The sequence below is a fragment of the Cuculus canorus genome, chromosome 2 (genome assembly GCF_017976375.1).
Source record: "Cuculus canorus isolate bCucCan1 chromosome 2, bCucCan1.pri, whole genome shotgun sequence".
Lineage (NCBI taxonomy): Eukaryota > Metazoa > Chordata > Aves > Cuculiformes > Cuculidae > Cuculus > Cuculus canorus.
This window is the reverse complement of record NC_071402.1, coordinates 129,726,974-129,752,479: the sequence shown is the minus strand read 5'-3', so window position 1 is coordinate 129,752,479 and position 25,506 is coordinate 129,726,974. Positions and strand designations below refer to the sequence as shown.

At 41.6% G+C, this 25,506-nt stretch overlaps 1 protein-coding gene and 2 long non-coding RNA genes across 6 annotated transcripts in view; 2 read left to right on the top strand and 1 right to left on the bottom strand.

Moving 5' to 3' along the window:
- BZW2 (basic leucine zipper and W2 domains 2) overlaps window positions 1-4,308 on the top strand; it is a 52,222-nt gene extending 47,914 nt beyond the window's left edge. For both annotated transcript variants that reach the window (XM_054057505.1, XM_054057506.1), the window contains 2 exons: window positions 2,091-2,213; window positions 3,851-4,308. In XM_054057505.1, the coding sequence (XP_053913480.1) occupies window positions 2,091-2,213; window positions 3,851-3,879 (152 nt within the window). In that variant the 3' untranslated portion in view covers window positions 3,880-4,308. The remainder of the gene's footprint in view (window positions 1-2,090; window positions 2,214-3,850) is intronic.
- Window positions 4,309-6,182: 1,874 nt separating this feature from the next.
- On the bottom strand, window positions 6,183-25,359 carry LOC128851127 (uncharacterized). 2 transcript variants are annotated; one of them, XR_008448393.1, is made up of 3 exons: window positions 25,203-25,359; window positions 24,725-24,785; window positions 6,183-12,294 (listed from the first exon to the last, which is right to left on the bottom strand). It is a non-coding gene; the product is annotated as an uncharacterized LOC128851127 (long non-coding RNA). The 2 variants fall into 2 exon arrangements; XR_008448392.1 differs by having other exon boundaries at window positions 25,281-25,351.
- On the top strand, window positions 12,456-22,653 carry LOC128851128 (uncharacterized). 2 transcript variants are annotated; one of them, XR_008448395.1, is made up of 3 exons: window positions 12,456-12,602; window positions 12,720-12,825; window positions 17,410-22,653. It is a non-coding gene; the product is annotated as an uncharacterized LOC128851128 (long non-coding RNA). The 2 variants fall into 2 exon arrangements; XR_008448394.1 differs by lacking the exon at window positions 17,410-22,653 and adding an exon at window positions 13,056-15,391.
- Window positions 25,360-25,506: the final 147 nt, after the last annotated feature.

Below are 25,506 nucleotides of genomic sequence, written 5' to 3'. Positions count from 1 at the left end.
GCTTGAGAATGTTTTGATCTTCCAGGCCCACAGTGAGACTGCATGCTTCTGTTATCAGGATTGGGGTTTTGAGTAGGAAGGGAGGGACAAGTTCCCCCTTCCTCTCTGACAACAAACCCACTGACCTTAGTCTGCAAATCAGGGGGAAAAAAGAAAAAACAAAACCAACTTAGATCCTATTACTTTTGGACCAAGATATGTGCCTGCCTGGAGGCTCTTCCTTGTTACAGTGTCATGATAAGGACTGTAATGCTGCAACAGGCTTCTGCAGCTTCTTCTATGCAGCAGCTCTGTGTTTTGAAATGTCCGCTGTGCCCAAGGGCTGGCTTGAGCCCTGGGGAGAGGGTTGCTCTACTCTTTTTCAAGTATTCTCTCCTGAAATCTCTCCTAATTCTCTTTGTCCCTGAGGATCATAATACTTGTCACACTGAGTAATTCTGCAGACACAGTTGTGTAAACTTCAAGACTCTGCGGTGAACATAAGCTTTTTACATGTAGGGATTAAACTGCAAGTTCATGAGAGTCCCTGTGAAATATTTTCAGGCTTGCTAAATTAAAACTCTGGTTTGTTAAATGCTGTAATGCCTTTGAGCTGCTGCTAAAGACTGCTGGCGAGCATTTAATGCAACATGTTTGAAACTTCTTTCTTAGCTCCAGTGTTCCTGTTGCACTGGAGAAAAAGTTCCATGTGGTGGGTTATGATTCAGGAAGATAGGGCTTTATGTGCCACTTGTAGGGTTCACTATGTGCAACTTCATACTCGGAGACAGCACAGTCCTGTTTTCCCTGTTTTAAGCTTTCTGTCAGTTGCAGCAAACTGCAGAAGAGGTTTTATTTAGAAAAGTGTCTGAGAGACAATGAAACTTCCAATCACATGCAATTTTCAAGGAAATTCCCTATTCAGTTACTGTTGGATGTCTTGGCATAGTTTTGATTAAGTTTAAAGGTATCCCTAGTTGCTTCCATCCCTTTATTGTTCAACAGCATGTGTGATGTGTCTACTTTGTAGCACTTGATCAGATGGTTTGAGGGTTTGATGTCACTTATTTCAGTTTGCCTTCTTCCCTTCCCTGCCAGATCTGCTATAACCTTTAGGCTGAAGCAGAAAGTGATGCTCAGGGTTGGCACGTTGGCAGGTGGATACTCAGTAGGTGGGATGGGACCAGGGAGCTCAAGGAAGCAGTGAAGAATTCAACATATAATCATGTTGATTTTGCAGAGCAAGGGAGGATAGTTTGTTCAAAGACAAAAAAGAATGGAAATTTTAATAAGATGTAGAAAGCTGTCTTTAGTCTTTTAATAGAACAAATACAGTTGGATTTTTTTTGCTCTTGCCTCTTGCATTACCTAACTGCCAAAATATAATTGTAGATCCCAGATTTTGCCTTCACAGCCATCAATTACTGAGATGTGCGGCTTGGCTGGATGGCAGAAGCTTTGTTCCTGGGGCTAGAGGTCTGTTGCTAGACCTAAATTCACATCTGTTGGAAATAATAAGTGTCCTTGCTGTTTACTAGGATTTCTTTATTATGAATCTCACTCAGACTCGCATTCCCTCACTGACAGCTATTTTGTTCTTGATGCTTGACAGAAAAATGTCAGCTGTTCAGTCCAAGCCAGTCCCTTAAAATGGGTGGCCTTAAAATTAGCTTAAAACAATCTAAAACTTTTAGGGAAAAATGGCTGGAAAAAAATCCCTACAGGCTGTCTTTTAACTGTTTGATCAGGAAGTATCTGTCACTGCAGAAACTTCTAAGACGTGCAGACTGATTTTTTTGGTTTTTTCCCCAACCACCTTATGTGGTGTATTTAAAGGAGATGAACAGAGAACTGCCCTTTACAGAAGCACGATATTTGGTACTTTATTTTAAGCCTAATAAGTTACACGTTTTATTGCATCTGGAATCCCTTATACGCATCAGATATTCTGTAGCTATAGCCTAATATATAGTAGTAGTTCATGCAAAGCTTGCTCCACTGCAATCACGTTAGCTTTTAATGCTACCTTAAAAAAATAGTTCTTCCCTCACATTCAAAATCTTCTAACCTCTCGAAAATACATTGATTTTTAACAATGATCTATATTTCAGCTGATGTTCTGAGTGAAGAAGCTATTCTGAAGTGGTATAAAGAAGCGCATGTTGCTAAAGGCAAAAGTGTTTTTCTTGATCAGATGAAGAAATTTGTGGAGTGGCTGCAAAACGCTGAAGAAGGTATGGATTCATTTAAAGAAATATGGTAGTCTCTTGGCAAATCAAATTTATTTTTCCAGGCTTTAGTTGTACCAGGCATATGAAGTATACAAACATAGAACAGAAAATAGCAGGCATGACTACTCCACATTGTTTCTAGTCATGCCTTAGCCTAACACTTGATGATTTTTAATGTTTGTGGTGTCCTTGTAAAGTCCTTAAGTCGTCAGGCACCACTTTTCTGTAGAGAAACTCTTCAAGCTCCTGCAAGGAGGGACACTGCACTGATGACAGCATGAAGTAACTTGGTGGTAGCACGCACAACCAGTTTTCTGTATCAGTGCCATTTTTGCTATTATCATCTGTGCTGGCAACATAAGCCTGACTGTTCCACTGCAGTTGAAATTGCTTTTAGCTGAGTGGTCAGGCTGAAATATGTCATCTGTAGTTACTGCTTTAAAACAGTTATTAAATAGAGGGGAATTAGTTTCTTTAGTCCTTAACTTTGTTTTTCTCGTGTTCTGTATAGAAAAATACTGTTTGTTTGTACTGAATATTTAAGTTATTTTTTTTTGCATGGAAAATGAATTCCATTTAGTTGGGAAGAGCAATCCATGTGTAACAGATAGGAATATAATTATTAATGTTCATTTGCATCCATTTAATGTAATTGGTTTTAGAAACTTTGAGGGAATATGTAGTAATTCCGAGGAGCAGATAAGACTGCAGCAATTCACATATGCAGGTAGCAGTGTAAAAATGGTAGGTCCTTTTCACACTTGAAGGTCTAATTAAGCATTTTTTTCCCCCTTTTAATCTTCTGCTTGTGTGCCTTTCTGTTGCTTGTTATTTTTATCCTTTCCTGCATGTCCCCTCTGCCAGATGTCCTTAGTAACAAAGTTCAGTACAAATGGAGACAAAATGTTTACTGTAAGAACTTGTAGACCATGTTTGCTCTGAGAAATCTGATCTGATGTGTGATATTAATGGCAGGAAGCCCTTTCCTGTCAGATAAAAACAGAAATACAATACAATGCGACGCAACGTCAGAAGTACAGTATGATGCGACGTAGCTTTAGGTGACAAAACTACCATGTATGTTCCTACTTCTAAATTATTTCTACTTCTCTTACTTGTATTTCCCTCTTACTAAATTACTTTTATGTTATACAAATAATAAAATTTTTTATTTGTACAGATTTCATACCTGCTGTAGGGTAACATCACATATGCCTTTCTAGATAGGCTGGGTGATGATGATTGATATTTGCATTGCAAATAGTTTAAAGAGTTCTTCCTGGATGACAGCAGTACAGCCTACTCATAGAGATTAAAGGAGTGAGCAAAGAGTGCTAATCCTTTATTAAACTCAACTCAGATATGCATTGCATGGCTCTGCAGATGAGGACTAGAATAATTCGTAGTGATCTGGTTAAAATTCTAGTGACAGATCTGCGTATCCACAGTGGAGCAGGGTAGACCTTTGTTTTCTGAAGCTCTGTTTCTTTCTGGCTCACTCTGTTTAATCCTTTCCTGGGAAGTACTAGATGTGATGAGAATTTTCATTTGAATTTGGAATGCTATCTTGTTATTTTTATAGAATTACTCGCATCACTGTCTTTGTGTGACCTACATGAAGTGTCTTACTTCTCTTGCAGAGTCGGAGTCTGAAGGGGAGGAGAACTGAGACGGTTCAACAAAGCACAGTCTCAATCTAGGTTAATGCCAAATGTGCTTGGGAATGCCGTACTGTTCAAGCAAAGAGGCTTTACTTCAGTGTCATACAGAAATCTATAGGCTAGGCTTTCCTTTTGTTTAGAAGAATTAAGATTTTTAATGGAGCCCTGAGGCATTAGATGCTTTACTTGGGACTCTACCTCTGGCTCATTGTACACTAACTTAGGCAAAGACATTCAGCAAGGAGCCATATAGAAAAAGTGAAATGAAATACTTATGGACTCCTTTTTATTAACGGTCTTTTTCAGGTACTATGGTATATGAACACTCCAATTTCTGTTTATAGAACCGTTTGGTCTGTGTTTGTAGCTCAATATTGGCTTGTGTATGTGATTTGACACCACCACATTTTTTTGAATAAATGGCTTTTATATCTTAATTTCATGGTATTATTGTGTATGTTTTCTAAATTTGGTTTGCTGAAGTTTTTATGATTCAAGTGAAAATTACATGAGACTGTCAAGAGACTGTTTTCATACTTTACTTAATCACAAAATTGGCATCCATAGTTAATTGGGATCACTGTCTGTTCTTTATTCCCATATTTCCATGTAACTTTGAACAGACTAACCAGATTCCATAGCAATTGTTGATTCATTCAATTTATTAATTCAACAAAAATCCACAGGAACAAACCTGCAAGTCCCAATTTGCATGTACAAACCTGATGGAAATGATAAGTAAGTAGAATAATATGCTGTTCTCAGTATAGAATACGCTTAATTATTGGTGATGGGTAAATTTTGCCAGAAAAAACATCTAATTTTGGAAGTATTAACTTCAGAGCATGCATGACTAGGAGTCATTACAGGTGAAATCTGAAATTTGTTTACATCAATGTGATGTTAAAATTAGATATTTGACCTGAAACACATAAATGAATATATAAACTTCTTAAGACCCATCCTACTTTCTTTAATATTCCCCTTGTGCCCTGATGTGATGCCATTTACAGTTTCAGTGCCTGGGACCTGGTTAGAATGTTGCATAAATAGAGCCAATGTGCAGGTTTCTACATTCATGCAGGTCTCAAAATTCAAGCCCAGAGCTAGAGGTCTGACATCGTAAAGATACTCAGCCAGTACTCAGGATCGGAGTTCTGGAATCCTGTGTTGTACCCCTTGGACGTGAACTCAACAGTGTAGGTCCAGTGCAGCACCACAGACTTGATCAGGCAACAGCTGCTGCTGTTTTATTTCTCACTGGTTCAGTTGCTTTGGAAGTAGTCTTCTCCTGCCCACTCCTCCCTTTGCTGTCTATGCCTCTGACCACGCTGGTGGCCCAGAATGACTAGGGCAGTGAGTCAGCTTGCTGATTCATTGCACCACTCCAGTTCATCTTCTCTTTAAGAAATGTTACTTAAAACACTCTGCATCTTTCCCATTAAATATCGAGTTAATCCAAGAGGTAGGAATGACTGGATAGTAAGGTTTAGAAAAGACAAGCGTGTATTCTTAGGGAGGGAAAAGCATGAAAGAGCATAATTAACCATAGTAGGAGTATAAACTGGAGAGGGGCAGATTTAGGCTAGACATGAGGAAGAATTTCTTCACAATGAGGGTGGTGAGGCACTGGCACAGGTTGCCCAGGGAAGCTGTGGATGCCCCATCCCTGGAGGTGTTCAAGGCCAGGTTGGATGGGGCTTTGGTCAGTCTGAGCTAGTGGGATGTGTGCCTGCCCATGGCAGGGGGGGTGGAGCTAGTTGATCTTTAAGGTCCCTTCCAACCCAAACTATTCTATGATTGTATTATTCTATTACACATTAGAAACCAATAAGCTAACAGATAGTACAGATTTTTCTACGGGAAAGTCAATACTTAATGCAAACCACAGATTATATGGTTGTAAATGTCTTAATATGTATCTGGCTTTACTGGAAACAGCAAAGAGCAAGTGGAAATCAAGTGTTGTTGAATGCCAGCCTTCCATGTAGAACAGTATTTATTTTTGTAGCAGGTATTGATCTTTTGGGAAGGGGAAATATGTCATGTGGGTATTTCCAGTAGGTTAGAGGAGACAGTAAGACAGTCATATAATAAAGCAGAATTGATGCATTAGCCATGTGCTTTCCATTTCAATTCTTGTTAGTACAGAAAATAAATTTGCCACTGCTGACGTGGGAGACTCTGTTCACACACTTTGCAGCTGTGAAATGGTAGTGAGTTGTTGTCAATGTGGAGCTACTATTGCTGAAAACATTTAAAATTCAAAATTGGGCTTTTCTAAGGTACTAATGAATGTTCATTTGGGCATAGGTAAAACTGCTTTCTGTATAAACTAAAACTCAGGTTGATTTCAAAGGTGCTGGCCTGGAATAACGTGCAGAGGACACCATGAAATGCTCCTGCAGTGAGGCTGGCGAGACATGGCTGGCTGGGCCATCTGCTGGGGAAAAAAATCATCGGCAGCAGGAGGCACTTCGTGGTGAGAGGCAGTGTAAGTCTTGAATGCCTGCTACCTCCGTGCCCTCAGTGTGGAGCATACATAAGCAAAGCTCTCTTGCTTTGGGAATTTTGGGTACCTACAAGCCAGGCATCTACTGAATTGGACTTGATCCTTATGGGTCTCTTCCAACTTGACATATTCTGTTTGCTGATGCAGTTGTCTCAGGTTCCCTTTATAGTTGCATTAGAGGGAAAATGGTGGTTTTAGGACAGGGCCACTGGCTAAGGTAAGACTTAGGGTGAGGAGTTACCTTCTGGACTGACAGTAGTTGTCCAGTTTTCATCAGGCAACTCCTAAAACCCAACATGTTCTGTGTTAGTATTGGGTCTAAAGTTTAGCTCCTGGGAGCCCCTCTCAGCTTGCCCTCACCCAAGCAAGACAACCTGTTATTTTGCTGAAGCAGTGTTTCTGATTCTAGTTTCCAGAAATTTTCCCCACTTAATCTTTGAGATGGGTTCGGATGGGGACTTTTCATTCACATGTGTATTTCTATCCAGCATATTATTTATATGCCAGAAACTGATCTAGGTAGGGGCACGAATACAAATAGACCTAGTGTACATCAGACTGAATTACAGTGCAAACATGTAATGATTAGGCTTTACAATAAGCCTAAGGTCTAGAAACTGGACAGAGCTTTTGATGTGACTCTGCAGGTGAAGTAACCTTCCCAGAATCTGCATTTCCGTTAAAAATGTCCCCAACCTAAAGCATTTCTTAACACAGCCCATGAATTAGTGTTTCTCTGCTACAGAAATGAAAGTTACAGTCAACACTAAATATATTATTCAAATCTGGAGTCTGTTGTCTTATAAAAATAAAAAGATCCTTTGTGGAAAATGTGCTTCACATAATATATTGCATTTGGTTTTGAAACATCAGTGGAATCTAAATGTCAGAACTGTTTGTATCTCTCTTACTTAATAAATTGCAATTGGATGTGCTTTAAAATGAGGATTATTGAATTTGAAGGTGATTTCTCCCTCCTGGCCTCCCCGTCTGAAATCATGTGGAGGTTTTAGGTGTGACTTACTTATATTGCTTTAACATTCCTCTGGCATGCAGGTGCTCTCCAGGAGGCGGACTGCATGTTCTTGGGGTAGCGACAGTGAATTAGGTTTTACTGGCTCCTCAGTCAAGGCACTGTTAAGAAATCTGAAAGGTGTTGATACCAGGTTCTTGCTGTTTCTGCTACCTAATTGCATTGCAGGCGTCTCTGTAAGTCTGTTGGTACCTGAACAACAGGGGCTCCAACCCCACAGTGGTTAATAGTCCTACACATCAAAACCATCACTGAGCCCACACTCCCTTCGGTGTTTCCAACAGCAATCCTGTTTACACCCTTACCATGGGCACATAGACATTTACCCCCAGGACACTTGGGCATGACCTTCCGTGCCACCATCCCTCTTACCTACTTAGTCTGCGCATCTTGAACCCAGTGGACAGACTCATGCCAAAAAGTGTGGTGGAAAAGTCCCCAGGCTCACGCCTAAGGCAGCTGCAGGCTGGAACTTCCCGCCTGGAGCAACCAGCTTCTGCCCAGCAAGCCCCTCTGCTGGGCCCTGGAGCCCAGAGCATGACCGTGCTTGGGACAGGGAAGGATACAGTGGGGATGAGGCAGCAAATACGATTTTTACTCAAATTCTCGGCAATTCTAGCAGTTTTATCAACCATTTGGGAAATAAAGGATGTATCTCTTCTCATTGCTCAGCCTTACAGATTTAAGTAGTTTTACAACAAACTAGCCACACGTCCACTAGCTACAGACATTAAAATAAGGACCAGTTACTCCCTAATATTTAAAAAATTCAGAGCATAGGAGATACTAGAGAACTGATATTATTAGATACATAAGTATCCTGGGCTGCATCAAAAGAAGCATGGCCAGCACGTCAAGGGAGATAATTTTCCCCCTCTGCTCTGTTCTCGTGAAACCCTACCTCGAGTATTGTGTCCAGTTCTGGAATCCCCAACATAAGAAGGATATGAAACTGTTGGAATGGGTCTAGAGGAGGGCCGTGAAGAAGATCAGAGGGCTGGAGCACCTCTGCTATGAGGGCAGGCTGAGCGGCTTGGGGTTGTTCAGCCTGGAGAAGAGAAGGTTCATAGGAGACCTCATAGTGGGCTTCCAGAACCTGAAGGGGGCCCACAAGAAAGCAGGGGAGGAACTTTATACAGGGGCCTGCAGTGATAGAATGAGGAGAAATAGCTTTAAATTGGAAGGAGGAAGATTTAGATTAGATATTGAGAATAAACTCTTAATGATGACAGTGTTGAGGCACTGGCACAGGTTGCCCAGGGAAATTGTGGATGCTCCTCTCTGGAAGTGTTCAAGGCCAGGTTGGATGGAGCCTTGAGCAGCCTGGCCTGGTGGGAGACGTCCCTGCCTATGGCAGGAGGGTTGGAGCTGGATGATCTTTAAGGTCCTTTCCAACCCAAACTTGTGGTTCTATAAGTTCATTCAACAAAGAACCCTGGGCTCTAGTAATGATTTCTTTCTAATTAGGCCCTGCCCATTGATGCTGTTGGCAACACAGATATAACAAATGATAAGGAGCAATTTTCTCAAGGTTTTAAAAGTCCCCCAATCCATTTAAAGGCAAAAGGAAGCGCTAACCAAGGTCTCATAAACGGAAGGGAGTAGAGGGAGTAGTTTTGTGCAACACAGCCCTAATTCACAGTTTAAGACACTAATTCATTATCTAAAATAAGGCCTGTGGGCTAAGACGAAACAGCCCTCCTCAAAAAGAAGCTCAAATAATATTATAGAGGTTAATTGCAGCCAGTCAATCGGTGCTGGCTGAGCTGTGCTGGTTATTAAAAACCAAAATGAGGACAAATTACGTAAGGATATATTTTCAGAAAAAATGCCACATCTTTTTTATTTTTTTGAGGGGGAGGGAGCAAATCTTCAGGGCTGGCTTATTCCGCTTCTCTACCAGGCTTTTGGGTATGTGCTATGATATTTAAGGAAAAGTACATTCCTGCTCCTTACCAGCCACATGGGCCTTTACCGCTTCTTGCAAACGGAAACAAATCTGGAGCAGGGAAGTTATGCCAACATCTGCAGAAGGTGTGAGAGTTGAGCAGACTGGAGTCTCGCCTCACCACTACTCCTTGCTGCCCTGAGGCACCAGGGGCCATGCTGGGAGAACACTGTCCTGATTACCCACCTGAGGTCATCCAGACAAGAAGGAGAGTAAAGACTATGTGCTTGCTTTCGCAATGCCTCTCCCACAAGGGATGCAAGAGAGAAATGCACTTCAAGGTCTCGGCCACTGCTGAGCAGGACCACACAGATGGCTCCATTTTGCAGACATAGAGGACATGTCCCCTACCCACTGGAGAAATGTTGGTGGACTGTATATGCCAAGATCCACCGTTATCTCCCAGTCAGCATGAGGAAAGAGGCCATTGCTGAAACTATTAATATGACACAGCTGCAGACGTAAAATTTTGGTATTTGGATCTGTCACTCCCATGGCTGCCAGAAACTCAATTGCCTCAGTCCCAATGTCTCATTTAACACTTCAATGTTAACAACTGCCACCGTCTCCTACACTCATCACTAGCACTTCTGTTGATGGGCTTACAAGACTCAAGTGTCTGCTTCCGTACCATCCAGTATCCTTCACCCTAAGGGGACCGCAGGGAAACTGCAAATTGCTCTGGAATGCCATTAGCGGGGAAAAACACACCCATGAACATCAATTTTCTCTGAGTTAGGAACACATAGAAATAAAAAAAAGAAATATTTGACCCAGATAGAACAAATGACTGTATCATGGCAACTTCATAATGATGCATTTGCATTGCAGTTCCTTCCAGTACATCAAATGCTTGAGATTTATCTGTTTATTTTCCCCCGATGAAGTTTAGGAACATTGCTGACAGGCCAACATAACTCTCTCCATATCATTACTAGTTATTGCTGTCATATTTGCATAATGCTGACAGCCATAAATTATGCCAGAAGAAATAACAAAACAGTATTGTTTCCAAGTACTCAAGCATATGACCAAAATAAGGTTTGCAGGCAGACCTGTTATTAGACCCACCGGTCTAGCTGGGAAAAATCAATAAGCTTTCAAGTACATCAGTCCTCCTCCAGGTCCAAAATAGAAGCAGCAGCCTTGAAAAAATGAAAACCAGTTGAGACCAACTGCTCTAAAATTTAGTTTGATTTGTAAGATTTGTAAGACCACCCAAGAGAAAATAGATGGTATCTCTGATGCTGAAGGATATTCTAAAGGGAAGTGGGCAGGCAAATAATTTCTAGTTTGTGAATGAGAGGACATGTCAGTGGAAGAAAAGGTTAAAAGATGCCAAAGAATTTTTCTCTTTTACAGGTGCTGATGACATGGAGAAGTTCAAATATAGGAGGTTCAGACTCTTCTACCTTTTCTCAAGGGTCATGACAGCACTACATTAGTTGGGGGGAAAAAAAAGGGTATGTAGGTGCTCATGCCACCATCAAGCCTGTCCTTTACTGTCCTGACGATCCAGGCCCTTGGGGTAATTCCAAGACATCTTCTGAAAGAGTCTGGAGATGAGACTATACTTCCCCAACCAGAAATTTCTCTTGTGCCAAGAGATGGAAGTAGTGTACGGATAGACCTGGAAAATCATACTTTCCACACCTTTCGAATATAAAAACATTTTTCTGTGGTTTTATTGAGACAGTGGGATTCTGGGATTAACAGAAACAATGCTATATGTCTTGCTATCACAGGCTTTGTATCTCCTGCATTTTGCTTTGAGTTTTAGACATTAATGAATCCAGAAACCTCTGAACCTGTTCCAAAAGAAACAATTAATGCCAATTTCTACTCAAAATGTACCGCATCCTGTACCCAGCTAGGAATGTCCTGAATACTTTCTCCTCACAAAATGCAAATAATTCAATGAATCCAACATGGAAACACCCATCAGATCACCTTTCACTTACTGCCCCAACATGGAAAAAAAATCACCTCTCACTTACTGTAGTATTTTAGCTTTCATTTTATGTCCAGTTCTGGGCTCCCCAGTTCAAGAAAGACAAGGAATTATTGGAAAGAGTCCAGGAGAGGGCCACAAAGGTGATGAAGGGACTGGATCATCTCTCTTATGAAGAAAAGGGGCGAGACCAGGGTCTGTTTAGCCTGAAGAAGAGAAGACTGAGAAGGGATCTTATCAATGCTTATAAATATCTAAAGGGCAAGTGTCAAGAGGATGGGGCCAAACTCTTCTCAATGGTACGCAGCAACAGGACAAGGGACAACAGGTACAAACTGGAACATAGGAAGTTCCACTTTAACAAGAGGAAAAACATCTCTACTGGGAGAACAAGGGAGCATTGGAACAGGCTGCCCAGGTAGGTTGTGGAGTCTTCTTCTCTGGAGATATACAGACCTCACCTGGACACGTTCCTGTGCACCCTGCTGTAGGTGAACCAGCTTTAGCAGCGGGGTTGGACTAGATCTCCAGAGGTCTCTTCCAGCCCTGACCATTCTGTGATTCTGTGATTCCTCGCCTTCATAGGTTGGCCCAGGTTTCCTAAAAGACTGGGAAAACATTTTGTCACCCTTGGCTCAACTTCTGGACATGCAATCAGGGCCATCTGCCCTCCTGGGCCACTGGCTGCCAAAGCGCCTGGGCAGCTGGAAGGGGGATCCCCTCTTCCCTTGGGGCTTCGACAGGCACCAAGCGTTCTTACTTCAGAACCCTCCTTGGTGCCTCTCCGGCAGATGCACAGTCTCCCTGCTGGCTCCAGGGGAAGCACAGCACACGAACCACATCTGCTCCCACAATTCCTCTGTTCCTCAGGGAAATCTGCATCTCAGCAGCCAGATTTGCAGCAATGCTGTCTCTAGGGATCCTGCACAGGCCAGCAGCTTGTCGGGGCAAACGCCAGCACCTGGAAATGCTGCAAAGACTGAGAGAGAGAAGGGAGTCTTCAGTACCAGATCCGAGAGAAGTACGGGATACAAAAAATGGGACAGAAAGATAATTTGGAATAACTGCATAACTCAAGGTCAAGTGCTATCACTTCTGCACCAAACAGCACATACGTACCGCGCTCTCAGATGCTGCAGCTCTTCCAGTTATATTCAGGTCCCTGTTACAGTCAGCAGAGATTGCTTTATCTCTGTTTCTTTCCTTTTGTTCCAGCTTTCAACTACATTTTGTGCATATTCATATTCACAGTTTCCTTTATATGTTTTCTCTGTTTTGTTTGTGTGGGTGAGCTTTAGTATTTTTATAACAACTGGTTATGGTTTAGTGATTTATGTAGCATCTATGTCATATTTTTGTTATGCTGTCACAGCAACTGAAATGACTTTTTTTTTTTTTTTAAAGAAACCTTCCTGAAACAGCAGCTGATGGTGCTCCTTCAACTGAAGAATTCTGAGGGCAAAATGCAGCTGAAATGATACAGGCACACATCTGGATGATTTATTTAAACGTAAGTAACACAATCCTCCCTTTAAGGACTAAAAAAGCAAATGGCCACGTGTTTATGCTCTGTCTGTTTGCATAACCTTTATACATTACTAACTTGAGTAGAATAGATGAAACACAAGAATCTGATGTAGGCAAGAAGAATTAGCATGGATAAATCAAAGATATATACATACTCAAGAAGTCCTAAAGCAACTGGTTCTCATGACTCTGAACTCCAAACGCTTTCCACAGGGTCTGGGAGAGGTTTGAAAGCTGTAAGTGGATACAGACAACTGACTGAAGAGGAACACACGGTGGTGCTGATGCTGCAAAGTAACTCTGATTTTTAAAATGAAAAAGGCACAGAGGGTAAATGTAGTCTTCTTGGGAATACTAATCCTAGGAGAGGAAGCAAAAGGACAGCTTCTTCCCACATTGAGGAAAGAATCCACTAGGGACAACTTTAATAGTATAGGTGGGGACCTAAATATAAACTAAAGGAAAAGCACAAAAACACTGCCTTCTACAAATTTAAATGAGAGAGTGACAGCAGAGCAACAACCTGCCACCTGAAGTCCTGCAACAGTGGGAGAGTCTGAACCATTCTATAGGTGACATTTAAGCTGGGATTTTGTTTTCATGATGAAATTCATGCTAACTGTTCTCACCAGAAGTCATCAAAAATAACAGGAACCCAGAGATATTTTGGAATTCTCAAGGGTTCTTACTTCATCCCATAAACCAGAAATGTTGGAAATTCAGATATTCCCCCAAGATGCAGACATCAGAAAAAGAAACCCCTTTCAGTTTTGAAGGAAGTATCGGGAAGAAGTATAATTACATTATTGACCCATCCCTCACCAGCCATCTTTCACTGCTGCGATGTGCACAAAATATATTCTTCCTCAGAGGCAAACAAAATGCCAGAAATCACCTAGCTCAGTAATATATAATATTAAACAGATCTGATAAAGCACTGTGAAAAAATCTCAGCTATCAAATAAAAATATCAAATGTGCTCTACTCCACAAACACAGAGGTGCCCTACAGCATTTGGTTAGTGCAGGGCACATGCCTTTGACGCAGGAATGTCAAATAGAACAAGCATACACTTTAAAAGAACTGTCTTAGCACCTTCTGCAGTTAAGAATTTATCTGAGTTTGGAGTAAAACCTGTACTTTTGAGGGATCTGCTTTGTTCTGTCAGACCTGTGACCTTCCTGTCCTCTGGCTCCGAGATGGAGATGACACTCAAGGCAGACATCAAGATACCTGGAAATACTGCATGAATTCTGAGAGCAGAGACTCATTGGGATGAAGTGACAAAGTTTCAGCCCCAGCACAGATGTAGCAATGAGAAACAGGTGAAAGAGATCTGAAGTCCACTCCCACCAGTCATCTCGGAGAAATACTTCTTATCACCAACAGTCAGAACTGACACTGGAAACAAACACTGGCCTCCTGTTGACATGGAGAGGGCCATAAAGTCTACTTGGATTTTGCCGTCCTGCTTCTATCACAATATTACTTGTAATAGCTAATAGCACTCACAATGTATTATCACTCATGTCAGCAATCCCACTGAACGGCTGCAAAGCAGCACTGCAGGTGGTCAGTGCTCCAGATCTGTCTACTCCTAATATGACTGATTGCTTGCTCTACCTAAATTACACAAAGAAATTTTCCTGGGGAAAATCAGCCTTCAAGAGCACTTTATATTGAGTATATCATACTCATTTAGGGCTGGATCCTTCAAATGATAGGTTCATATTTAAAGTAGATTGCTACAGCTGAAAAAGCTTTGTTTTTCAACAGCATCCCAGTTACTGCTTTGTCACCTGCTCTCTCTCTCTCTGTGGTATCAACAAGTCAAACAGCACCAAATACACTGCAAGCTGCCATGACTTGGGCTGCTTTAGGGGAAGTGTGCCATCAGTGTCAATATGCTTCTAGAAGAAAAGACTCTATTGTGGTTGGCAGCTTCCAGAGCTGTCATCTCTCACTCATACATAGAAAGTGAAAATAAAACACAAGATGATGTCAAAATCACTTTCTAGCTCATACGAGGAAGTAAACTAATTATTTTTAACTTGAATATCCACCATCATTTAAAATTCTGTGCAGAAGTAAGTTTAGATTTACCTTTACGTTTGCTTGGAATTCAGTGCACGTTCTGTAAAGCACCATCACTGCAAATTTTCTCTCACTTCAGGACTTTTCTCTCATGCATTTTTTCAAAAAACCCAAAAAAATAAAAAAGCAGAACAGCATAAAACCTGCTGTGTCCTTCCTTCATCCCTTACTATTTGCTTCTCTTACTCTCTTGAACAAGGGTTCTTGACCTATGAGAAAGTACATCATTAAATGGAAACTGTATTGGCACACTGACAGAACGCTCTTCTATTTGACTGTGTAAAAAGCAACTGCAGAGAAAAAATGAACAAACCAAAGTTAATACTTGTCTGATTCATATCATACTATTTTTGACTGATGGCTGTCTCAAGCAGCACCAACTGGAAACACGGAACACCACAGCTTCAAAAGGGCAAACTCTAAATTGGGAATGCAGGCTGGCAAGCCAGATAACAGAAAGAGGCAAGTTTGGGGAGTCCACGAAGAAACTTTAGTGAAAAATAAACCTTGCCCTATCACCTTGATTTTTCTTTTAGAGAAATTGTGCCAAGCAAATTCAACTGACAGAAAATTCCTGCATGCTTAAGAGATTAATTTCTTATTGCAGATACCAATATCTGACTGTCAGTTCATGTCATCTCCCTAATGCAAATGTTTGGGCACTGACAGCAGAAAGCACTGACATTGTAGTGATGAGCAGCTAACTTGTAGGATAAAATATGAAACTAAGTTTAGATTTGTAAGCCTATATATTGTTTAGCTTCCATAAAGTCAGAAATGTACTCCACACCAAGACAAACAGGCTGATTTTCCATCATACGTCTGTTACTGTACTGGACCTGGACATACAGCTCAAGAGCAAGTCAGTAAATTCGGAATAGGCATGGGACTTTAGGGTTTCACTGCCAAACTCTGTATACCATCTTACACTCCAAGTAACAAACAAGGTTTCTTTCTTCTATTTCATAGTTACTAGGTACCTGTTCCACTGTTAGTGTCATGTGCTCGCAAGAAGACTACGGGGAAATAACATCTGTGCTCATAGATGAGCATCCTCCTGAGCACTCATGTTGCTTTACTTATATATGCAAGGGCCTGATACTCTTTCAGTGCTATCATGGGAAAAGCCCAAATGATGGAACTGCTTCCCAGCTTGTCCCTATCTTGCGCACAGATGATGGTGGTGATGCAGCAGAACTGGCTGGTAGCAGCAGGTTAGTTTTGCTAACAAGAAGAAAGAGTTATAACTCTTCTATAGGCTCCTCACGCTCAAAGGTACTATATTCAGATTACTAGCAGCCCATGGCTGTAGGGCTTCTCTTTACAAGAAAAGAAACTTTTCTGTTTCTATGAAACAGAACTATGAACTTTTCTGTTTCTGTGAAACCTATTGAACTAGGCTGTTCAATAATGAGATATTTTAAAGAAAGATTAATTGCTAGGGGCACAGGGCATTATTACTGAGCCAACTGCTTCAAACTGTATGTCAGGTATCTAAATTAGTCATGGCCTTGGTTTAAGATTTGACATTTAGAAAGAAATCAGGTTCTTTAAATTTATCTTTGGAATTTTGAGCTCATGTTTTCCAAGTTAACTAAGTTGTTCATTTCTGAACGATTCTCACATCATCACAAGACTGCAGCAGCTAACTTGACTACAGTTAAGCCATACCAATGGAGCAGGATGAGCATACTGACTGCTGTACAGAAAGCATAGAAAGAAACAACAGATACACCAAAAATTTGGATTTTGTCTTTCTCTTCTTCCTGTGAATTTCTTTCCCCTGCGGATTGCTGGTTTGGATCAAGCATCTCCATTCCCACAAGTCATCTATCTCACTTTAGCAGAAAGTCAAAGGAAAATGTCAGCTTATGATGTCATGGGGGGAAAAGGACCACTCTAGCTCTCAAACAAATGATGTAGGAATGACAATGGAATGGGGTTTATTTAACCAAGATAAAAGAAGGCTGAGGGCAAATCTAACTGCAGTCTTCCAATCTCTGAAAGGTGTTAGAGCAAAGACAGAGCCAAATTCTTCTCAAGAGAGACACAGCAAAAGAACAGGTCGATGGCCACAATCTGATTCCTGATAATGGAAAAGTTTTCACAGTGAGAGTAGTCAAGCACTGGAACAAGTTGCCCAACAGGTTGTGGCCCTCCATCCTCAGAAATGTTCAAAACTTTACTGGACATGTCCCTGAGCAAACTGCTTTGGCTCATGAACTAGCCTGACTTTGAGCAGAAGGTTGGGTTAAACAATCGCTAGGAGTCCTTTCCAATGTGTGTTCTCCATAGTTCTATGACAGGCACAACACAATTTGTCAGAGAGCTCACATGCACAGGATGAACAGCAACACAGTCAAGAGACAGACCTAGTGACAAACACTTAGCTAAGCAGCTTTCATCACAACCTTGGTGTTCAAGATTTCCTTTGTGATGCACAGCTTTTTTCCTCATTATTCCACTCCCACAGCACAAGGTCTTGCTCAGACCATCCTCTACTGTTCTTCTACATACTTATAAAAACTTTGGATTTCTGCTTCTTAGCATATGATGTCTGATTACTTCAGAATTTCTTGGAACTCTCCCAAGGAATCACCTGGGAGGTCATTCAGCAGATGGTATCCATTTTCCCTTCAAACCAAAATGAAGTCATGATGGTTTCCACCTGAACCTGATAAAGAAGAAATCTTTGGGATGCAATGGTAATGAGAACCTGCAGCAGCCTTAGCATAAGACCAATAAAAACTGTAATTAATTTGAAAACTACTTAGTCTCCCACTGCTTACACCCCACTGTTATTCCACAGGCATTAACATATCCTGTTTATCAGAGTTACTGTCTTACATTTAATGTTGAAGTTTGCTGGCTTTATTTCAGACCTGAAAGTGGATCAGGTGTCAGCACACTGCACTGATAAACTTCCCACAAGAACAGGGTATGATAAACACTGTCTCCAAGAGGCCACCTTTCCAACAGTACCTGCCTCACCAGAGAGACACGCAAACGCCTTATACTGAAAGGCACAAGTAAGTTTGGATCGGGCTGCAGGAAACATGACCACTTCACTACCCAGATCTAGAATTCAGCCTTTTTATCTACCAGATTTAACTAAAATCGGCCCAATTCCAGGACATCCTTGAATCTTGGTCTTAAACAGAAGGACTGGGCTTTGGGTTAAATCTTTCACGTGCTACCATTCAAACTATCTTTATATTGCTATTCTCACCCTCCAGCTGTTTCTTTAATACATTACTTTGATACATTAGATGCAACAAACTCTGCTTATGCTAATCCATATAAACTTAATTCAAAATGGATTTTAAATGTGCTGAAAGGCACTTTACAATAAAGACAAGATCTTCAGAAAATCCCAAGAACTAACTTTGAAATCTATCAAATGAGTATTTGCTTCTACTGTTTTTAGAAGGCTGACCTCTGAAATACACCTTCCCTTTAAAGCCAGCGTCCTGGTGCTATTTTAGTTCTTTGCTCTTTTCTTTTCCCCCTCCCCTGTCTATAAACATTAGAGGGACAGACTTCAGCAAGCCTGTCTTTTATCTGGCAAGTGCTATCCATGGGACAATTCAAAAGACATGGACAATTGAATTAACAAGTATTGTTACACTCCATTGCATGGTAGATCCAGCAGGAATTATAAAGAATGGCTTAGAAAGTGAAGCTGGACATCCACCTGCTACATCCAGAACAATAACTTCATATTTGCCTGTAGCTGGTTTTGCTTAAAAAGTCTCTCTTCTGGGTAGTTTTCTGTTGGTTTAGCCTCAAGCCCAGCTTGATCAGCAGCTAAACATGAGCAGCAGTGCTCCCAATCTCCCACTGCCCGGCTCCTCCTTCAGGGAAGGGGGATGAGAGAAAGAGATGTGTGAGTTGGAAACTAAAACAAAACCAGCTTTAATGAAACAATAATAATAAAGTATATGCAAATATACAAAATCAAACCCCTCTCAATGACTATATGCCACCACTGATGCTGCAAAGCAAACATAGGGAAAGAGGTTCCAGGCTGGACTTAGTGGCACACAGGAGCTGGAGTTAGGAACTGAATTGAGGAACGTACAGATCCAGGATCAGGGGTAGAAGGACAAATGAGGCCTGTATTAGATGCCCGCCATCAAAGAAGAGAGCTTAACCCTTATGATCCCTCAGTTTTATACTGAATATGACATACATGGAATGGAATACTGCGCTGGTCAGTTTTGGGTCATCTGTCCTGTCTGCTCCTCCCTGCAGGTGTGATGCTTTTTTGCCCCTTTGACATATGGCACCCCACTTGAGGATGGCCTTCATCTCCATAGGGACAGATGTAAGCAATGGCCTTTCTGTCCAACGCCCTATTACTTTAGTGATAATCATAAATTTTAAGTGCTAGCACTACTAGAGATACACACTGTCTGCAAACATGTAGTTAACTTTCAGAAAATGAAGTTACTTAGACAAGGCTTAGCTGGAAAGTTAGAAAATTCATTCTGCTCTAGCTGAAACCAGATCATTTCCCAGCAGGGATTTAACTTTCTAGGATTAATCCAAGAGCTTTACACCACTTTGATTTTGTTCAGAAAGTTTGTCAAAGAATACATTCAGCGTCTGTCTTTCTAAGAGCAAAGATGAATGCACCATTATTTCCTCAGTAGATGTTTGTAAGCACTTGTTAGCTTTACTGAAGTGAACATTTCCAATGTCTTTGTGCTTTTGGAGGAGCTAATTTCCGACCTAACTGTGAGTTGCTCTAGCCACTGCACTTAAATGGTTTACTTTCCTGTCCTAATTTCTCAACTACAATGCCCCACTTCACTAAAAATTAAATAAATAAAGATGTATGGGTTTGTACATTTTTTTTTCTTCTCTGCAGAGAACAATCTCTGATCCAAACAACACAGGCAAGTTTATTCTGTATGCCAGAATGTTTTTCCCTTGTGTCTGGGTCGTAATGATCACCAACATGAACCACCACAACACCCTGTGTGTCTACCAGTAAGACAGCAAAGACCCATGTGACAGCTATGCCTACCCAGGATATTCCTCACTGCCTGGTGCCAGAAAGGGCTTTTTTAAGGCTGGTGCTGGAATGGCATGAACAAAATAACACTGCCAGGAACCTGATTTTATTCCAGGAAGCGGAGAAATTCATGACTGCACGCAAACACCATGACACAGCCAATTCATTACTAAATGAGTCACTAAATATCTGGGGTTTGTCCACAGGATACTTGCACTGAATTCAGCTTTCAAAACAACAACAACAAAATATCTCTGTTGTTACTGCAGATAACATTTTAAGTGTATCTTTTATTGACTAGGTTTTCTATCTGCTGCATTACTGATAACTAAGGTGGCCAATTGACATGGTTGAATAACTGAGGTGGTTCAGATGATCAAGAAAACACAGATTTCCCTTTTCAGTTACACAAGAAATGACTGGACATTGGCACCTCTACTTTCCATCATAAACAGCATTTTAATGCACAGAATTTGTGGATCCTAACACAGATCCTACAGCCATCATTTAACTTTTGACACACTTGCTGGTCCAAGCACAGGAACACGCTTTAATGGTCACCTGCCAAGGTAGGATAAACCCTTTATTTACTCCAGGTTAAGATAGCTGAAGCCCTGTCCCCTCATGCATATACAATGTTCAACTTAACACCAACATCTAAAAATGTCAACAGTATACAATAAATACTTTGAAAACAATTTAGACAGACAGCAGATCCTTGAATTGTTTTTTAGGGCTGATGCAGTAAGCGTAAAACTACCCTATGATACCTTTTCAGATATATAAAAGGAAGATGAGAAATTTTCTTAGGTGCTGCCTTATCATAGCAACAAGTAGGAAATGACTGGTTTTAACACTGTTATTTACAATTTTCCTATAGTTTCTCAAAGGAAGGAAAAAGATTGATGCTAGACCTCAAAAAAATAAATAACAAAACAAACAGAAATAACAAGACAAACATAGCCACCTAAAAGAACTGCGCAAGGTGCATTCCCTGTTTCTTTACAATCCTAACAGAATTAGCACTGGTTTTGACATGCCTGATTGTCTGGCAATGGAGTTCATAGAATTTAGACTTATTGTGCTCATTTTTCCTATTATCACAAGTATTTTGCTTATATATTCAAGCAGAGATAATAAAAGTCTAATAATTACTAGTACAGAGATTGCATGTAACATTCCTACTCCTGGAAACACGTGGTTTTAACACTCCCTGATTCTGATGTGCATGAGCAACTTTATACAAACAACAGGGAAAGAAAAATGACTTTACAAGACAAAGAGTGAAATGAAATACATGAAGTGCTGTCAATGGCTCATTGTAAACCTGGGAAAAATAAAGCGATAAAAATCAATTTCTGCAAACAATGTTTCACTTACACTGTTTTAAACATTCTATAACAGTAGAGGGTAGGGAAAAAAGGTCATGCTGTTTTAATTTTGAGACTATTGCATATTCTTTAAGAAAACCTTGTAGATACTTGAGACTTCATATTTCAAATTTGTGCCTCAGAAGTGACACAGACTTTCAGATTTCAGGCACATAATAAATAACATAAACCAGCAGCAGTAATGTGGGATCACAGCCTATGGAAACAGAAGATACATGCTTACAAGCTGAGTTTGCATTCAGAGTTTTTAAGCAGAAGGCCCTGTGCAGAAAACCTCCTAAAAATGAGCCAGCTGATATGAGGTCACGAGGAAATGAAGAGTAAACTACACAAAGTCCATTTGAAGCTCTTCTGACTATTAAGAAGTGGGCTGGCATCGAGCCCCAGTAACTGCGTTTTCACTCCCCTCTCTCCTTGTAGCATTTCCTTCATTGTTTTGTACTGTCTGTAAGTGCACGTCAGCAGCATTACAAGAGCCCAGTGTGCTCACCCCCGCCTTGCAGCTTCCCATGAAAAAATTACTAATGCACACAGTTCATCACTCCTCCTTTTGCCAGCAGTGCCATTGAAAGACACCAGAGAAGGGCAGAAGAACAAAAACTGTGCAAGGAAGCGGAGAATAAGCACCAGAAAAAGTGAGGGAAGAAAAGGAAAAGACATATTCTGCCGTCGGTTATGTCTGGCAGCTCTGGATTCATGAAACAGATGGGAGTGCAGAATTGTCCTCTACAGAGACAAAGGGTGAGAAGATAATTAGGATCCTCACTTGGACCAGCTACCTAAATAATCTTTTAAAAAAGATAAAAATCAAATAAACACTATCTGTACTTTCCCCACAGAGAAGGAGATTTCCCTCCAACCGCAAGAGAGGTTTTTTATAACCAACCATTTGTAATTACCCATTTAGAAGAATTAAGCCAATTTAGTTCCAGACAGAATACAATCTATGTACTGCAGTCTGATCAGGAACAGAAGCACAGCCCTGACCACTCCAAGAAACTACAGCAGTCAGCACAGGACAATGCTGTTACAGCAAAAGTATTATCTAAAGCTAAACCATAATACACCAAGTTTGCACTAAAACTAAAACACTTGAATGGAACTGGGGGGAGGAAAGAAGAACTAGACCTGAGCTATGTTTATTTGTCATAGTTTTATTTACTTAATTGAAGCCTCTGATTAAGTATACCAGCTGAACCATGCCCCTGAGTTTATAGTAGATACAAACCAACTGCATTAGTCATGGTTACATGCCTACCTGATCTGAAAAACCAAACTGTAATAGGTACTTCTCACCCACAAAGGGCTGTAGGAGCACCTAGAGAAGGAACACCATCATTAATTAAGAAAGTTGAGGTACACCTTTTAATAATTAATAGTGAAAGAGATCTTCTAAGAAGAAGGGCAGTGGCTCATAATAGTGAATAATTCAGCACTATAACCAAACGAACAATGGTACAGTAATGTGAGCATTTGCAATAAAATCCAACAGAAAATATTTGATACACTGATGGCTCCTTGTGTTCAGGAAAAGGTACACATCCAAGATACTCTTTCCTACTCAGAGGGCACAAAATTTCTGAAACCAGTCTTTACAACAAAATTAAAAGCAGCTGGTAAAATCACACTGAAGTAAGTGGCTTTATATTAGGCTTATGCTCTGCTAGATTTGGGCCCAAAGGATCAGAAGGGTGGTCCAGAAAAGGCAGTAGATCCAGTCAGCAAATCTGCATTCACAATAGGCCAAATTAGCCACAACATCGTCAGCTTAATTAGCAAGGGGAAAAAAAACACAACAGATTTTTCACTCATCCTGTCACTTCACAAAGCTCCCTAAGCAGGAATAGTCTGTGTCTGTCAAGTTTAGAAACAAACAAACAGGAAAGCTTTAGCAGCTGTTGAGCATTCAGATTTAATTTGTGGTCACAAGTATCAGAGAATTTTAATTTGCTGCCTGGCTAGCAGCTGAGAGGTAGATATACACCAGTAAAAATATAACTAGTCTTTATTATTGCATGAGAAAAAAAAAAATTGTATTGCATTTAATTGCAGAAGTCTGGCAACATATCAAAGAGCATGGAAAAAAAATGTTTAAAAAAAGAAACAAGAGCTGAGTGACAGACCAGGAAAGACAAAGCCTGCTGCTGTTCAGCCTCTCTCAGTTTCATTGCTGGCAAGGATTATTAGCCTGCTGCGGCTTCCCTTAGCAGACAGAGGCCAGCCAAACTACATAAAACAAAATGCTTTCTGAATTTCCTTCTTAAATTGCTTTGATGACAAGTTCCCATTAAGACCTGTTGTGAATTCATCAGAAAGTAGACGCAGCTTCCTCTGCTTAACAGAAACTGAGCATCACAACTTCTTCTCTGGCACCAGACCCTGATGAAGTCAAACTACTGTGCTATGTACCCTTACAGGCATCCCAAGGGAGGAACAGGTCTCCTAGGCTCTTTGTAAAGCCTGCAAAAAGACAAGATAATATCTTGGACATTGACCCTGCGACACATGTACAGGCTGAAGTAGCTGGTAGTTACTTGATTTGTTGTAGTTATCATTGCATAGCAGAGTCCAGCCCGTGGCGACTGTAGAGATAAGATTTTGGAGGGTGCTAGTGAACTGGGGCACCATTCCAGCCAGTTAAAAACAGCAACAAAAGCTTGCTACTGACTAGTAGGGAATTATCAGTAGGAAATGGCCTCAAGTTTCAACAGAGGATGTTTAGACTGGGTATTAGGAAATACTACTTTACCGAAAAGGCTGTCAAGCACTGGAACACGCTGCCCAGGGAAATGGAGGAGTATTTAAAAGACATGTAGGCGTGTAGAACCTCCGTGATGAGGACCGGCTGAGAGAGTTGGGCTTGTTCAGCCTGGAGAAGTCTCCAAGAAGACCTTATAGCAACCTTCCAGTACCTGAAGGGGGCTCACAAGAAAGCTGGGGAGAGAATATTTCTAAAGGCATGTAATGATAGGACAAAGGGCCATGGCTTTAAATTGGAGGGGCAGATTTAGACTAGACATAAGGAAGAAATTCTTCACAATGAGGGTGGTGAGGCACTGGCACAGGTTGCCCAGGGAAGCTGTGGATGCCCCATCCCTGGAGGTGTTCAAGGCCAGGTTGGATGGGGCCTTGGGCAGCCTGATCCGGTGGGAGGTGTCCCTGCCCACAGCAGGGGTATTGGAAATGGGTGATCTTTAAGGTCCCTTCCAACCCAAACTGTTCTGTGATTCTGTGTGGTGCATAGGGACATGGTTTAGCGGTGGACTTGGCAGTGATAGGTTTATGGTTGGACTTGATGATCTTAAAAGCCTTTTCCAGCCTAAATGATTCTGTGATTCTATGACTATGTTTTACTCCCTGTAAGCAGAAATACTTACCCCTCAAACTAGGTAAAAACGCAGATATAAGTACGTAAGGAGAGGCACAGTAGAAACATGACTGTTAACAAAAAATAAAAAAAAATTAAGAAGAGAAATAAATACACAGATGAGTTGCCGGTCAGACAGCGACAGCAGTCCAAACACTTTAATTCCCTTGGAAAAGTGAATGCCTGGATGCTTCCTTTCGGTTACCCAGGTTACACAATCCCCCATTGTGTACTGATATCGGCCATTCAAACGGATCGATTACAGCTCCGTCTCACTATGCAACGGAAACCCCTCCCTTCCTCCCTCCATGCACTACACAGCGGATGTGCCACACCCCCTCAGCCCCCCCACAGGTAAGAGCCAGCCCGCCCCCAGCCCGCAGCGCGCCGGGCGGTACGTTCGCCCTTACGTAAGCAGCGGACACAGGCAATAGGCAGTGAGCCCTTACGCAACCAGCGGAGAGGGACGAGAGGAACTGAGCCCTTACGCAAATAGTGGAGAGCGGCTAGAGGCACCGAGCCCTCACGCAAACAGCGGAGAGGGGCGGGAGACATAGAGCCCTTACGTAAACAGCGGAGAGGAGCGGGAGGCACAGAGCTTTTACGCAATCAGCGTAGGGGGGCGGGAGGCCCCGAGCCCCTATGCAACCAGCGGGGGGGGCGGAGCCGACCCCGCCCCCAACAAGCCCCGCCCGCGGCGCTGCCGGCAGCGAGGCCCCGCCCCTCGGGCGCCCGTAGATAACGGGCGGCGGCGCATGCGCGCGCAGGCTTATTTGCATCCGCACCTTGGCG